Here is a 16164-nt window from a genome sequence, read left to right as displayed (position 1 = left end):
TCATTTCAGATGGTTGCTTTTTTATTCTCTAAATATCTGATTCTATCCTATAAAATCTCCAGGGCCCTTCTAAAATAAAGTGTAATTCTTTTAAGTAACGACTTTTTCATTTGCTGGACTGTAATGTATAAGGTTAGCTTAATTTGTTAGCTCCAACCAATTGCTAAATTTTATTTCAAAATTCATGTTTTCTCAAATACTCAAAATTTGTCAGTGTTTTGGGGTTATGATTTTACCTATGTGATCTGGAAAAGAAAACCAATAAGTCAATAACAATTTGAAGTAGACCTGGTGAGATATTTACCAACAAATTAATTTGGTAATACAGTGTGTATTTTGTAGGTTCCTTCAGGAAATGAAGACTGCTGTGGCAGGAGAAATGGCTCAGGGGATAAAATGCTTACTGGAAAAAGAAGGACCTGCATTTGTTTGTTTCCAGTATCAGTGTTAGATGCACATGATGATCAATACACTATGGAAACTCCTCCCAGTACCAGTGTAAAACTTGGACAGATGATATGGATATGAAACTTAGTGCTAGAGAGGCAGAGTCACACAGAATCCCAGAATTCAGGGCACAGTCAGCATAGCTTATCCGTAAGCCCAGAGCCAGTGAGAAACCTGTCTCAAAAAAGATAAGGAGCAATAGAGGGACACCAGTGGTGACCTCCAACCCCTACACATGTGCCCACGCACTCCACACATGTGCCCACACACATACATGCACACAAACCTATGCTTCTTCTAATGGTATGCTTGCATTTTTGCTTCCCTTTGTCCTATCTTGTTACTGAGTTGATAAGCACTGTTATTAGTAGGATGGGTGCAGGAAGAGGAAAAGAATGGAATGAAGGGCAAGGAAGGGAAAGTGACTCACCTCAGCTGTTTATTTCACAAAAACTCTGAATTTGACTGAGTGCAATACCTTTCTGACTGTTAGAAAAATCTCTTCTCCAGATAGCAGCCTCAGCGGATTATCATTTAAAGACATGTACTAGATCTTATCACATCCTTTCTTGAATCTCTTTAAGAGTTGGCTTCCTGTTACACTTAGTGTGGCTTCCAGACTTTAGCATAACCTTTCAGCCATCTGATCCTGTACTCAGTTCTCCCTCCTTCCTCCCTGCCCTGCCCTGCTTTTCAAGCACATCTTGCTTTTCCATGCCCGTGTACCCATCATTGTCCTTTCCCTGAGGTGAGCTTTCTTCTCTTATTCTTATGACTGAATCCCCTTTTAGTTCTCAGCTAAGAAGCTGTCTTGCAGCTTTCTTGAGAAATTTATTCCTAGCATTCCTCTTCTGCCTCAAAACATGCATGCTCGCAGTATTGGTCATCTATACCTTTAAACACCTAGCAAAGGCATAAATGACTTTCATTATCATTTGAGATTTATCTCCTCCTCTGGAAACACTAGAAAGCAAGGCCTTTTATGGTTTGGATCACATGGACCTTTTCATCAACTCTCTGGGTCTGTAAGCAGAGTGTGTAAAGTGAATGTTTGCCAAATACACATGTGGATGGAGTAAAGAACTCATATATGACTGGGTTACTGGATTGGCATGTAAATTATACAGTGTATGGAAGTTCAGCTCATCTGGGCAAATTTGCTTGATGACAGACATAATTAAAGTACAAAGACTAATACCTCTAACTCTAATCTACAAGTTGTTGAATGCATGGTGCCATCTGATGTCTCTCTGTGACTGGCAGATGGCTCCTGAAGGTGCATGCATTCATCTTTACTGCATGCTCTGCAGTGTCTCTAGGGCTGCCCGTGGAAGATAACCTGCATCAGAGCTGCATTCCTACACTAGTCTGGCAGTGTGACTTCCACATGCTCACAGAGTGCTGACTTCCTCAAGATTCATTTTTTTTCCACACAGCATGGCTGCCCCATGCTGTCCAGCTTCTAGGCTGGCAGTTTTCCTCGTTCTTCACGATGTGAGTGACGTGACGTGAGCCAGCACTTTGAGAAGGGCGCTCACTGTTCCTCACACTTCTCACAGCTCAGTGGTGTGCTCTTCTTGTCAAACCATCCTCTTTCCTCAGTTGTTCTGTGATTCACAGTTTATTTTTCTACTTCACAGCGTGAGCCTCACGTCAGAGTTCCCTCTGTATGGTTTGTTATAACTATGTCTTAAAGGAAATGCCATGCGGGGCCTTTAAACGCAGCCTGGGTTTGTGGGTAGTTCATTCTTTAGCTAAAACCTGGTGCTTATGGGACCTTGTTATAACCTTCACCCAATAAATGGCATCGTGTATAGCATTTACATGACCGCCTGTGCTTTTTATTACCGGGCCCCTCTACAATGAAGCGCAAATACACAAAGCCTCCAGTTACTCTGATGGTTGAATTTATAGATTCTGGCAGATAATTTTAGTTTCATGAAGTGGTTTACAGTAATTTAAAAGCCAGGAACAGTGCATGAAGAAATTATGAAGGAATTTTATGGTTCAGTGTTAGGTCAAGGAATGTACATTCTGTGCTGGGCTGTTATAAGGAATGAAAAGAAATAAGCACACAGCTACTGCAATCAATTTAAGGAAAGGAGCTTGATGGTTACCGCTGAGAAACCCTTTAAGATACTCATGCTCAGCTGTGATTATCTTCACTGGGAACATGAGTTTGCTCAGTGACTTCAGAGATACCTTCATTACATTCTCATGCTGTTAGCTCTGCTTAGTGTATGAGCTACACTCACACATAATAGCTTTTGACAATTGTGTATTTGAGCCTTTCCTAGAAAATGCTAAGAAAGGAATAAGTTATAGGTTTCTTTCCATAGAAAACCATTCACACAAATATACTTGGCTATCACAGGGCAAAGTGTGGTAAGTCCCTGTCACAATAGGTCTGAAAAAGTATTTCTTCAGACAGTATTCAAGCTTGGCCTTATGGGACAAGTTAGATTTAAAAAAAAAAAAAAAAAAAAAAAAAGGACAAATACTCTCTGTTTCCATTTCAGTTAGGATGGTGTGTTTCCCTATGACTCCCCAGTCATTCAGAGACTTAATATCAATTGTAAGTTCTCAGCCCATAGCTTAAGCTTGTCTCCAGCCAGGTCTTATAATTTAAATTAACCCATTTCTATTAATCTATGTGCTACCCTGAGGCTCATTTACCTCATCTGTGAACTTCCCATGTTACTTCTTCTGCATCTGGCTCAGGATTTCTCAGATTCTGCCCTCCTTCTTCCCAGAATTCTCTCTGTCCCCAAAATCCTGCCTCTCTATCGGCCAATGAGTTTTATTAACAATGAGAGCAGCATGTCTTCATAGCATACTGAAGGATTATTTCACAGCAAGGGCGAGAAAGTAAGGCTCATAAATATCAAACTGTGTCCTGTCAGTGGCCATGCCTCAAGCTACAGGTCCAGTGTGTCCACGCTAACCTGTTTTATTCATTACCGATAGCTTGGCTATTACCCAGAGGCAGTTTCTGTGGAGCATAAGTACACACTGTATCCATGTAAATGCTGCTTTTATGGGCAGTATACATTCTATGCTTTGGTAATGGGGATAAGCCCAATTATTGAATTGATAGATAATTCCTAAATTATGTGCTATTGTTTCTGAAACATTCACACGAAGGGCAGTTCATCCATCCAAAGCCCACTCATACAGTCTTTAATGAGTGGACTCTGCTCCCTGTGTGACTAAAGCACAAACATTTGAGTAACTTTTACACATTAACTTGACTGATGTATTTGGATTTATATGCAATTGACAATTTGCTCATCTTCTCATATAAATATCAACTTGTAGATGCCCAAATTTTTATATTTCTATGTAATAGTGTTTTTTATATTGAGAAAACTAAAATTGAACAAAAGAACAGGTCTAAAATTGGTTATATGGACAACCAGAATATTTGTGGGTGCATAGTTTCAACTAATATCTAAGAGAAAGAAGGTCTGCAGTGTATATGAAAAGGAAGTGAACAAGTTAAAGGCTTTGGTACTAGGCTTTGGTACTAATGGGAAAAAGTAAGGACACCAGATCATAAAATGGGGGCCGTATATGTTTTCTGTGGCGAAAGTGAGTTCTGTGTGAATTTCCACAATGCAATGGCTGGGTACCTGTGAATATACTATTTCTTTGTGTTTCTTAATCACTGAATAGATACTTTCTTAGAGAAAGGCCCAGCTGAATAGTTTTATGACATTGGGTAACTTCATATTTATGTATTGAATAACAGTGATTTCATTTCTTCATATCTTATGATAAGTCAGACAGTCTTTTGGTTTATAAAAAGACAACTAATATAAATGTTCACATCTATGGTATGAAGGCAGTGACTCTTTATGTAGGGATCCTCCATGACCCGAGCAGAAGCCCAAATGTTTTTATTTTGAATAAATTTAATTCCTCTTATTAAAAAAAAAACCCTCATTTCACTATGAATACTTATTGCAGTTAAATAAGGATCAGGATAAACAAATAGGCTGAATAGATGTTTATTCAGGGAGAAATAACTTACAACCTAGACAGATGAATACCAGCAAGTTCCACCAGATGCTCTCCTGTCCGAGTCCTGCCAGCAAGAGAGCATTCCCCAGTTCTTCCTCAGACCTCCTTCCACAGGTCACTTCCGCCCATGGCTCCACCCCACCCAATAGGCATGGTCAGTGCCACAGAAGGAGACAAAGTAAATATCTCACTACAAACACTGGCACAGAGGCTTTGGAATACTGGCACAATGATTACTCAAAATCTGTTGCTTTTGGTGCTGGAGAGATGGCTCCATGGTTAAGAATATGTATAGCGTTTGCAGAGGAGCTGAGTCCAGTTTCCAGAACATAGGCCAGGCTGCCTATAATCCCAGCTCCAGGGATCTATCATCCTCTGCTGGGATACATGGATACCAGCACTTATGCACATTGATTATAAATAATACACCTCTTTTCATTAATGAATATTGAAGTTACAACTTAGCCTCTTTTCATCCTCACACTAATTTATTTCTTTCAACTTCCTATTCTTTCCTTTCTAAAGCTAAAGAACTAATATGGTGAGGAGGAGAGTTTACCCAGTTCCATCATTTAGAACATCATGGGTACATTTCCACTTTCATGAACATGAAGTTGTCAATCCCAATGTTGAAATATAAACTAAAGGGCAACAATCCTGGCCACTATTTGTTTTGAATAACCAGAAACCAAGTAAGAGGGCATAGGTCACTTCCTTTAAAACACAGATATGTAGAAAAACAAGGGAAGAGAATAAGCTGGAAATAAACCCCATTTATTCTCTCATCAGGACCAAAAAAGCCCCATATAATCACATGAGCAGTTTATTAACAGCATGAAAGAATAGAATAGAGCAGAAAACATGTATGTATATATCCATAAAGTATGTGTGTTTGTGTGTCTGTAGGTGTCTGTGTGTGTACATGTATGTTTATGTGTTTGTGTGTGTCTGTGTGTGTGTCTGAAAGAGACAGAAAGAGAGAGGGAGGGAGAGAGAAAAAGAGAGAGAGAGAGACAGAGAGAGAGTGTGGGTGTATATTTTACCTTGAATCCTGTTCTTACTACTTCTCTGCTTTGAGACCTTGCAGTGATCTCCTTAGTGCTCCAAGCCAAGTCTACAAAACATTTCCTTGATTGCACCCTTTTCTTCTACAGCTTAACCAGCTGGAAAAAGCCATGGAAGCGGCCCACACGTTCTTCATGGCCAACCCTGAGCACATGGAAATGCAGCAGGACATAGAGGACTATAGAGAGACAGCAGGGGTGGGAGCCGTCCAGCTGGTAGACAGAGAAGCCAGGCCACATCTGGTGAGTTCTGGGGACCCAGGTCCCTGCCATGTGAAGCTAACTCTGCCTATTCAATGAGCTCCAAGCTGAATTGTGTATTGGATTCATATATCAAGTTCAGTGTCAATGTTCACTACCTTCCATATGTTTAGAATTCTCAGATGAAATACATTAAAATTTCAATAATTAAAACTGAAGTTGAGAGAAATGAAAACTCCCTTAGAAAAATCAGATTACAGAACAGCCTAAAATTCCATGAAGTTATCTGTCTCCTCCATAAAGACTTGGCTTTTACTTAGCGTTTTTTCAGACCATATTTTTTAATTAATAATTGATATTTGACAATTTCACCCTATGTAAAAAAATGCATACTGACCACTTTTACCCCAAACTTCTCCCTCCTACCACTGCTTCATATCTATTTGTATTCTTTAATGATAAGGTGTACTGTTCTATAAATGTTTGTTAGTATGTAAGACTATTTTTGCCAGCTACCATTCCTGATTCCTGATGTTTTCTTTTTCTTTCTTTCTTTTTTCTTTTTCTCTTTCTTTTTCTTTTTGAGATGGGATTTCTTTCTGTAACAGCCCTCGTTGTCCTGGAACTCTTTCTGTACACCAGGTTGGCCTCAAACTCACAGAGATCCATCTGCCTCTTCTTCCCAAGTGCTGGGATTAAATGTGTAACCACCACCACCCAGCCCATTCCTGACATTCAACATACTTATTTTTCACGTGAATTGTTCATGGTTACACTACTTGTCTTATGTCTTCCAATGTGGAGGATTTTCCCTTGTACCTCAAGTGTTCAATTTGGAGTTTGAGAAACACACAGTATTCTTCTTATGATAAAACATTTTTTGAAATCACATGTGGAAAGGCCTTTGTGCCCCAGCTTTTTTTTTTCCTTGACATTACCATTCTCAATGTGTGACCTCCAAAATTGCTGCTGAGAAGAAAGATAGAGAAATGTTTTAGAAGGAAGATTTAATGGGCCAAGGCTTGAAAGTGATGGTACACTTCTAACCATATTTGCTACCCTATTGATGCTCCATGCCCTTCTCTACAGCAGAGATTATAGACTATCCCAGTGTCTATGTGCAGAAAGACAGTAGATTGATTGACACTGCAGTATTTCAGTTATGTTATATGTTCTCTTTCTTTGAACCTGTGGAAGTGACAATGGATAGACCAGTGAAATCTGTCATTACTTCTGTAGCCCAAAGTTCTGTTCTTGCTTTCCTAAATGATCCTGGGTCTGTGTCCATCCCACCCTTGACGAACAAGACTGTGTCTGTGTCCTTGTAGGAGAGCTATAATGCAGGAGTTAAACACTATGAGGCCGATGACTTTGAAGCCGCAATCAAGTACTTTGAGCAAGCTTTAAGAGAATATTACAATGAAGATGTGGAATGCCGAGCTCTATGTGAGGGACCACAGAGATTTGAAGAATATGAGTACTTAGGGTATAAAGGCGGTCTTTATGAGGCGATTGCAGGTAAAGCTTGGCTTTTTTCATTGTTTACTTATTCTAAAATGCTATGGAAATTGTGTAAAAATATTCTGATGATATAGTACATAGTAGTAAGCAGTCAAAAATGTTAAAGATTCTCATGTGTTTATTCCACCCTGTCCTAGGCTGCTAATTTTTATAGTTTAAATAGTTTTTCTTCCCAACTTCTTCTGGTGTATTTCGTAATCATTATGCCTTCCTTCCTTCCTTTCTTTCCTTATTTATATATTTAATCAATATAAAATGGGAAAGTACTATGAGTATTTCTTTTCAACATATTTGTTTTATTTTATTTTATGCCTCACACCAAAATGTGGACTTCTCATGTAAGTACATGTGGCTTCATTTTCTTGTATGTAGTGGCTAGATAACACTCATGATATAGAACCATCATCATTTTAAATAGTACTCTTTACTAGTGCATACTGAGGTTACAGTTTTTCAGTATTGTAAATAATATAGCAATGAATCCTTTGATACAGTTTTGTGTAATTAATTGACAGACTGTGTTTAAGAATGTTGTTTAAAATAGTAGGAAATGTGTGATATTCAAGAGGTGCTGATACTGGGTCAAATAACCTTTTATTGGAAGAAGTGAGTTCTCTGTATATACCGCATTTGAAAATAAATAGTTTGTATTAATAATATAAGTGTGAAAATACTACTGTCAGGAGAATCAGTAAGAGTGCCTTTGTATAGTACAGAAGAGGTGGAGTGTTTTCTGTGGAACAGAAGGCAAGAGAAAGTAGAAACCATAGTCTACATAAAATACATATAGAATTAAATTGATTACAAAGGTAAATGAACAATATCTCAAATGACTTATAGACAAAATTTAATATCTTTTATAGTAAAGGGAAGTTATAAATTATTATTAGTAGTAATTAGTCTGTCAATTTTTAGTAGTAGTAATTACCAATGCATATATAGCAATTATAACATAAAAATACACACATTCTCTTATTTTTGCTTCTTTTGTGTAATACTGAGGATTGAACCCATGGTATCATGCTAGACAAACACTGTCTTGCTGTGCTATAATGCTATCCCTCCTTTTATTTTTTATTTTGGGATTCTAGTCTCTCTAAATTGCCCAGACTGGCTTTGAACTCACTCTGTCTCCAATAGGCATTGATTCTGTAATCCCTCACCTCAGACACCAAGTAGCTGAGGTTATAGACTTATGGCACCAGGCCACAAAACCATAGCTCTTTCTTTGCTTACATCTCCAGTCAGTGAAAGGGAAAGTTGAAGGCCCCAGAGCCATGGGGATTGCAGAGGAGCCATCATTCCCCTTCACCTTCCACCCCACCACCCACCTCAGCATCCTCCTTCCTTCTTCCACTGAAGCCCTTCTTCTGAATAGGCCCCCCCTACTTCTCTCTTCATCCCTCCTTCTCTTCCTCCATCCCTCCCTTCCTCCTCCCTCCCTCCATCCCTTCCTCTATCCCTCCCCTCTCTATCACACTCACATCCTCTGTCTCTGTGTGTGCGGTTCAGTGAGTTTATTGGAACATGGGTGGGGATATTACTTGCTTGAGAAGGATGGCTTTCTATTGGCTACATTAAGATGACACCTCCTCCACCAACAATCACTGACCACCAGTACCCTGATAGATCTTCCCTCTGACCTTGATGAAATTTTGATGAGCCCAGTATTGGACATGTCTTGTGCGAGTAAACACAGCTACAGTTGAGTTCATAAGTACATAGGCTATGTAGTGTCCAGAAAACATTTTCATACTTCACATCCCCCCATCACTGTTTCTTATATTCTTTCTGACACCCTGCACATCCTCCAGAATGTTTCTTGGTCTTTGGAGGGGTGATAAAACTCTGTCAAGTACAGATGAACACTCCATCATCTGCATTTTAGCCACTTATGGGCTCCTTTGTTAACCACCGCCCCAGTGTAGTAAGCAGCTTCTATGAAGGAAGGTGGGAGCAGCAATAACCAATGGATATAAGCAGTATTTAGGGGAAGTTTGAAAACAAGCATTTTGTACAATGTAGTAACTTCTTTAGTAGTAGATTCCTAGATTCCACCTAGGCCTGTGGTCTCCCCAGCCAAGGGCTGGCTTTATTGTTCTTGATGGTATCACAGGGGCCTCAAGGGTGCTGACCTTTCAGGAAGACGTCTCACACAGACATGCATCTCTGTCTGCTGTTCAGCCACCTCACTGAAGAGACTGAAACAATTGAATGAGGTGGCTAGAAAGAAACTAAGAATCAGATCCAGGCATTTTTTTTTAAATAGAGAGCCCATATTTTAAAGTCAACATAATCAAAAACTAAGTAAAGAATAACTTATACAATAACAAATCTTTTTCACATAGTTATTGATGACATGTGATGTTCCAAGACATACATAATGAAAAAGTGATGTGGAAGTCACTACAGTCAGTTTATCTTTCCAATTCTAAAGTTTTTGTATCTCCTTGAAAGCATGTACTTATTTCACACCAATCCAGGAAAGTGGCTTTTCCATTTAACCTTTCCTCAACTCCTAAGTCCATCTCATTTGGACAAATGCTCCTCTCACATGCCACTTAATACTTATTGAGTCAACCTGTTTGCCGTGGGAATTTTGCTTAAATCAAAACTGCATTTAACCAAGCCCCCATGATGGCTTCCTTCCTGTTCTTGGTGTGCAGTTCAGACAGAGCCCAAATTCTGCCCTAACAGGGCTACTGTACATAAAATCTCTCCCCTCATGACTTTCATCCCACTTGGAATAAAGCCAATAACCTTGAAGAACTTCCCCTTTGTGTATTTACAGTCTCCATTCCTGCCTTCTCAAGTTCTTTGTATTCTTTGAATGTGCCTCTCTGTCTCCTTGCATATCTGGGTGTTTTCTGGTATCATGTGACCAATGTCCTCTCTTGTTCAGTCTTATTCCTTGGGGATTGGCTGATCCCTCATCTACTTAATAAATATTGGCTAAATGAATGTGCTGATGAATGCAAGAATAAAGAATGTGGCATTTACACCAATAACTATGTATAGATAAACATGATAGTAATGCCTTGTGCTTTGTGATAATGTTGGTTATAAATAAAGGTGGATGATTTTTATAAGCTAATTAGAGAATGGCTACAAAATGTAAACTAGAATCAATATGTCTGTTACACTCAAAATCACTGCATTAAATTATCAGACTCTGAAGTGCTCTATTATTCAAAGTAAATTTAAGTTACCTAAAATCAGTATATTTGTATGCGTTACTTTAAGGATTTAGTTCCAGAACTTTTATTTCCTTGGACATCTGCTATTCCCTGTATTTTTGAAAACATCATTCATTTCAAAGTCAATTTTGTGCTTCTTTTACAATGTAATTACTTAATTTTTCCTCAGCACACAGTTAGTTAGAGTAATATATAAATAGATACGAACTACTTATGTAGTAGTTTACTGTGCTGTGGTTTTGTGGAATGGCATGCCCTTTCCTCCAGAGCCATATTTGCGTCTGCACCTGTGCTGTCAGTGTCCATGGAACAGATCTGGCAAATGTTCTAGATCCTGTTACAGCAACTGATCTCGATGTGGGTTAGTAGTTAGTGCTGGTCAAGATACTGCAACCCATTGACTGCTGGGAAAGTACAGCTGTCTCCACATTCCGTTTCTTTGATTCTTAACTACCGCAGCCAGCATCCCAGCTCCCAGCAAAGGAAAAAAAACTGTTGAAAATAAGTCACAGTCTCTGCAAATCCAGCCTAATACTCACAATTACAGTAATATAGTAAGATTTCCTGGAAATCTGAATTCTGAAACATGCTCATTTTATTGTAGCAAAAAAACCTGAGTATTCCCACACAGTTGTGAATCTCAGTCTTATTAAAAAACACATTAATTGCACAATGACATTGAAAGGAAAACAATACAACAAATAAAATTACTTTGATGACTTTTACCCTGCAAATTCTTGTCTTACACGATTGTCCTCAATTTGGAGTTTAGCTGCCATTCACAAAAGAAAATGTATTAGAAAAACCATAGCATTTGAATTGTACAGTTAAAAAAAAAATCTTAATGTTGGAGGACGATACAAATATGGTCAGCTCTGTTTGTGAAGCCAGAGGCTATCTTTGTTATTCACACTTTGAACATATATTCCTTCAAATTTTGAATTGTTAGTAGATAGATTTTTCACCTTTTCCTTTTCTTGTCACCTGATAGTAGAATAATGGTCCTTAATCTGTGACTTGCGACCCCTTTGGGGGTTGAGCTACCCTTTCTCACAAGGATCTCATGTCAGATACCCTGCGTATCACATATTTACATTACAACTCATAACAGTAGCAAAATTACAGCTGTGAAGTAGTAATGAAAATAATTTTATGGCTGGGGGTCACCACCTTGTGAGGAACTGTACTAAAGGGTCCCAGCATTAGGAAGGTTGACCACTGAATTAGAGTAAACACAGATTTGAAGGTAAAGAAGATCTTGGGCTATGGAAGAGTGACAGCTGGCTGTCAAACACCACTAGTGTTTTATTCCTAACATTCAGATCGTATGTGTAGATGTCATTGTTTTCTCCATATCTCCAGCTGGAGGCAAAAAAGCAGTGAACTGTGGTTTTGATTCTGTTTAGCTGTTCTGTTTGGGCTCCACCCTCCAAATACTCCTTTCCTTCCTGCCTACTGACCTCATTTTGCAAGATTGCCCAGATCCAAGATGAACTCTGACTGAACAGAGACCCTCTTGAGAGAAGCTGTTGCAGTCAATTAAATTGTTGAGTGATTTTCTCCACAGCCAGGGAGCCTACTCAACCCAAGCGTGAATGAACCATTCTCTCCCTGGAAAACATTGCACCATCTTTGCTATAGAAGTCAAAGTTAGGCAAAGAGGAAAGGGAGTCTTCCTTGTGACATCAGCTGCTTGTGTCTCTTGGTGCATGCCTTGATAAAATAGAGTGTAGTGCTAAGGGGCACTGACTTCCCTGTATCTCTGCATCAGTTTAAATGAGAACAGCAACCACCAAAGAGGGTGCAAAGAGGACAGTGTTTATTCTAAGAACACTTTCTGCCATTTTGTCATGCTCTGTCAAACAGTATCCACCGTCTGTCTGAAGTTTCCAGACTAGCAGATGTTACTACAGTGTTCTCTCTCTGTTGTGTGATAAAGCATGCCCTGTAGAGATGCTGCACTGGCCTAGGTGTGGCCCAGGTGTGGTCTCAGCAGCCAGAGGACACACTCTCTCTTTCTTGCCTTCCCAGATCACTACATGCAGGTGCTGGTCTGTCAGCATGAGTGTGTAAGGGAACTTGCCACACGCCCAGGCCGCCTCTCACCAATTGAGAACTTCCTTCCCTTGCATTACGACTACCTACAGTTTGCCTACTACAGAGGTAAAGTATGGATCATCCATGAAGACCTTTGGGCTTTCCTCTCATCACTGTTTGCTGCCTTGTTCCATGGAGCTTCCCCCTAGGAAAGGGGGCCAGTAGGCATTGAGTTAATGATGCAGACTCCAGGAGACAAGCTGGATGTAGTAAGCTCAGTTTATTTTAGGAAGGGGATACCTCCACCCGCCCAGGGGAGGGGAAGCAGCAGCAACCCTGCCTCTGGGTCTCTCAAGGTGGCTAGGGATGGTTCACATCATCTTGTCTCATGGCATAGCAGCAGTTGCCAGGGACTCCCTTGGCAGACCTCGGTTGGCTCAATTTGGAGAAGTTAACATACCATATGTCCAGACAGCCGGTTTACTCCGGTTTAGGCCAGCAAGGGTCTTTTGGCGGCCAAACCCTTTGTGCCTGGGCCACTGTTCCCCCAAACTGTTAGCATCTGTTCACCATCTGGACCCCAGCTTTCTTTCATTTTATCCCCCAAGCAGTGTAGGTTTGTGCACTTTCTTTTTCTTGCCATTTGGCAGCAGCTCAGAGCAAGCAAGGAAGGCAGGACACTAATGGTGGATGAAGCACAGGACTGACTGTGATAACGTCCTAAAATTTACACTAGATTTGCAAGACTTCTTTTTCAAACTAAGCTGCTTTTTCAATGCACTTTTAGTAGGATTGGATCCCCATGTTTGAAAGAACCAGTGTTCTAAAATCATCATCCTCTTTCTTTATCCATGGTATACTTTCACAGCCTTCAACTGGGTGGTTTATATGTCCAAAATTATATACATATAAGCAAATACATTCAGAATTTTCCTTTTCTTTTATGTGAAGAAAGTATATTATTTATAGCATTTTATGTATCTTTATTTTCTTAAAACATGCCAGTTGACTTTTAGTAGGTTAGGCTTAGGAAATTATCATATTTTAGGCCAAAATTAAATTCTAGTAATATATTATTCAACTTTAATAGATGAGTACAGTGAGTTTTTCTGATCTCTCTAATACCATTATATTAGAGCTTACTTCATGCGTCTTCTTATTGAGGGATGGTTGTGTTTTGGTATCTTTTGTAACTGCAGTGAACTTTCAAGTAGATATGCATTACATACATATTTCTAAGAATAAATATCTGGGAGTCCAAATAGTTAATCCATTTGTGTTTTTGTGGTTTTGATTCACATCACCAAATTTTCCTCCATATGGACTATATTTTCCAGGGATCATCATCAGAATATATTACAAGTGTTTAGATATTCTACAATCTTCTAGGCAAAATTTAGTAATTTGAAATAGCTGTACCTTCCTTTTTATATTCAAGAAAAGACACGGAGTACTATCTCTTATACTCTGAGAATATATACACCCATGGAGAATATATATGTGTGTATGTGTTTGTGTACATATATATGTATATTTTGTGTGTATACATATGTGTGTGTTTTTGAAGAGAGAGGAAGTGTCTTTTTTAAAAGAAATATAACTTTATGAACTATTTGAGAAGGGTCACACAGCATTTCAACATACTGTTCCTAACAGTTAAACATTTCTTTTTGCAATAGCTAAATATTTCTATAATAAAAAAATCATATTTGAAATATCCTGGATTGCTCATTGTAACAACTGGATACTGTTACGTTTGCTCCAGTTATGTGAGAAGGGCTAGAAGAGATCATCTGCAGCTCTGAGACCCTCTCTAGGTTACCTCATAGAAGCAACAGTTTACAATGCTTTCCAGCGATAAGAAACTTCCACACTCATTTTTTATTTATGGATGCTATATTATCATTTTAGAAGGTCATGCACAGAATATTTACTCAGGCCAAAATGTACAAAATAGTCACAGTGAATTCATACAATTTTGCTTTGCTATTACAGGGATCACACATAAACATTTTCAGATAGAGTTTAGAGGAGTTCCTCAAAGTGCCCAGACAGAAGCAAACAAAGGGTTATCCCATCTGAGTACCTGAAATCATGTCTGTCCTTCTGTGTAAATGCTGCTGACCTTTCTGCTCAGCCTCAGTTTATCTCCCGTTTATGATGGTCAGTGCTGACGTCAGTAGACACACAAACGACTTCCCCTGAAGCCATGGGGGCAGATCTAGCTGACTCAAATGTGGCAACACCTTGTGTTTCCAGTTGGTGAATATGTGAAAGCCTTGGAGTGTGCCAAAGCCTACCTGATGTTCCATCCAGATGATGAGAATGTCCTGGACAATGTAGATTACTATGAGAGCCTGCTAGATGACAGCATTGACCCAGAATCTATTGAAGCCCGAGAGGTAAGACCAGAGTGAAGAGAGAAATCCCAAACTGCAGTGTGTTTCTAGGAGAACTGATTAAAAACCAGTTGACAGATGGCAACAACAAAGACGACAACAAAGTACCATAGTTAAGGACACGTAGAGATTTAGTGGTTGTTCCAGATCTTAACTCTTTCCAATTTTAGCCATGATAGAAGCACATTTCTCATAGGTGCTAGCTTGTGAAAACCTGTTGCCAAGCTCATTAGCCGTTTTAATGAAACGTTCTACTCCAGCATCTATCATGTCCTGTAGCTGTTATTTAAACACGAATTCTTCTTCTCTCTAGGATTTAACAGCATTTGTCAAACGTCATAACCTTGAATCTGAACTGATAAAGTCAGCTGCAGAGGGTCTGGGATTTTTATATTCTGAACCGGTAAGAACCAAGTGGGACAATTTAATTTAAAAATTAAATAAATTAAAAATGTTATTAAAAATCAATAAAAATGGATATTTAAGGTTAGTGCCCCAGCCACAAATTAAAAACTGATTAGGAGACATCTTTAAGTTATTCATGTGGTGAACTTTAAAAATTTTGATAGATTTCCATGATGCTAAGGCCCAAAGTCAAAAGCAAATATTTTGTACATGATTCATTTGTCTTGTTTTCTAACCTTTAGACGTAAAAGTTTTGTATATTTAATGCATATTGTTCTTTAAACAACGAAACACACCTTCAGAAAGGCTGGGCTGAGTCACCTTTTGTGCTGTGCTTTCCCTACCCCTCCCCATGGTCCCCCATTGTCCCCTACTACTCCCCCATGGTCCCATTGTCCCCTATTACTCCCCCATGGTCCCTATTGTCCTCCACTACTTCCCCATGGTCCCTATTGTCCTCCACTACTCCCCCATGGTCTCCCATTGACCCCACTGCTCCCCCATTGTTACCCCATTGTCCTGTGAAAAAACACCCTTTACAAACCTCATCACTGCTGTAGATAAATGCATGTTTTCATTTTTATTTAATGAGATGCTTGGCTTCACTTTGTTAAGGCTTTAAAATGTTTCACTACATACATGAATTTAATATATGATTAATTCCTTTGATGCTTGAATTATTTCTGATTTCTTTCAAACATGAATAGTTCAGTGACCTTTTTTTATTGAACCTTTGAATAAACTAAGCGTGGGCTCACTCTGCATGAAAAATATGAGGTTTGAAAATTCTTGAAACTTAACTGCCATACTAAGAAAATGTTTTGGATACCTTCACTGCTTCTAATGCTATATAAAAGTACCAGTCTACCA

At 39.1% G+C, this 16164-nt stretch overlaps 1 protein-coding gene across 1 annotated transcript in view; it reads left to right on the top strand.

The window, feature by feature from the left end:
• P3h2 (prolyl 3-hydroxylase 2) overlaps window positions 1–16164 on the top strand; it is a 148769-nt gene that overhangs the window by 106003 nt on the left and 26602 nt on the right. The window contains exons 2-6 of the mRNA XM_051191244.1: window positions 5625–5777; window positions 7064–7253; window positions 12485–12616; window positions 14750–14892; window positions 15203–15292. Of these exons, the coding sequence (XP_051047201.1) occupies window positions 5625–5777; window positions 7064–7253; window positions 12485–12616; window positions 14750–14892; window positions 15203–15292 (708 nt within the window). The remainder of the gene's footprint in view (window positions 1–5624; window positions 5778–7063; window positions 7254–12484; window positions 12617–14749; window positions 14893–15202; window positions 15293–16164) is intronic.

The sequence above is a fragment of the Phodopus roborovskii genome, unplaced genomic scaffold (genome assembly GCF_943737965.1).
Source record: "Phodopus roborovskii unplaced genomic scaffold, PHOROB, whole genome shotgun sequence".
Lineage (NCBI taxonomy): Eukaryota > Metazoa > Chordata > Mammalia > Rodentia > Cricetidae > Phodopus > Phodopus roborovskii.
The sequence above is the reverse complement of the archived record's forward strand: the minus strand, read 5'-3'. Positions and strand labels throughout refer to the sequence as shown.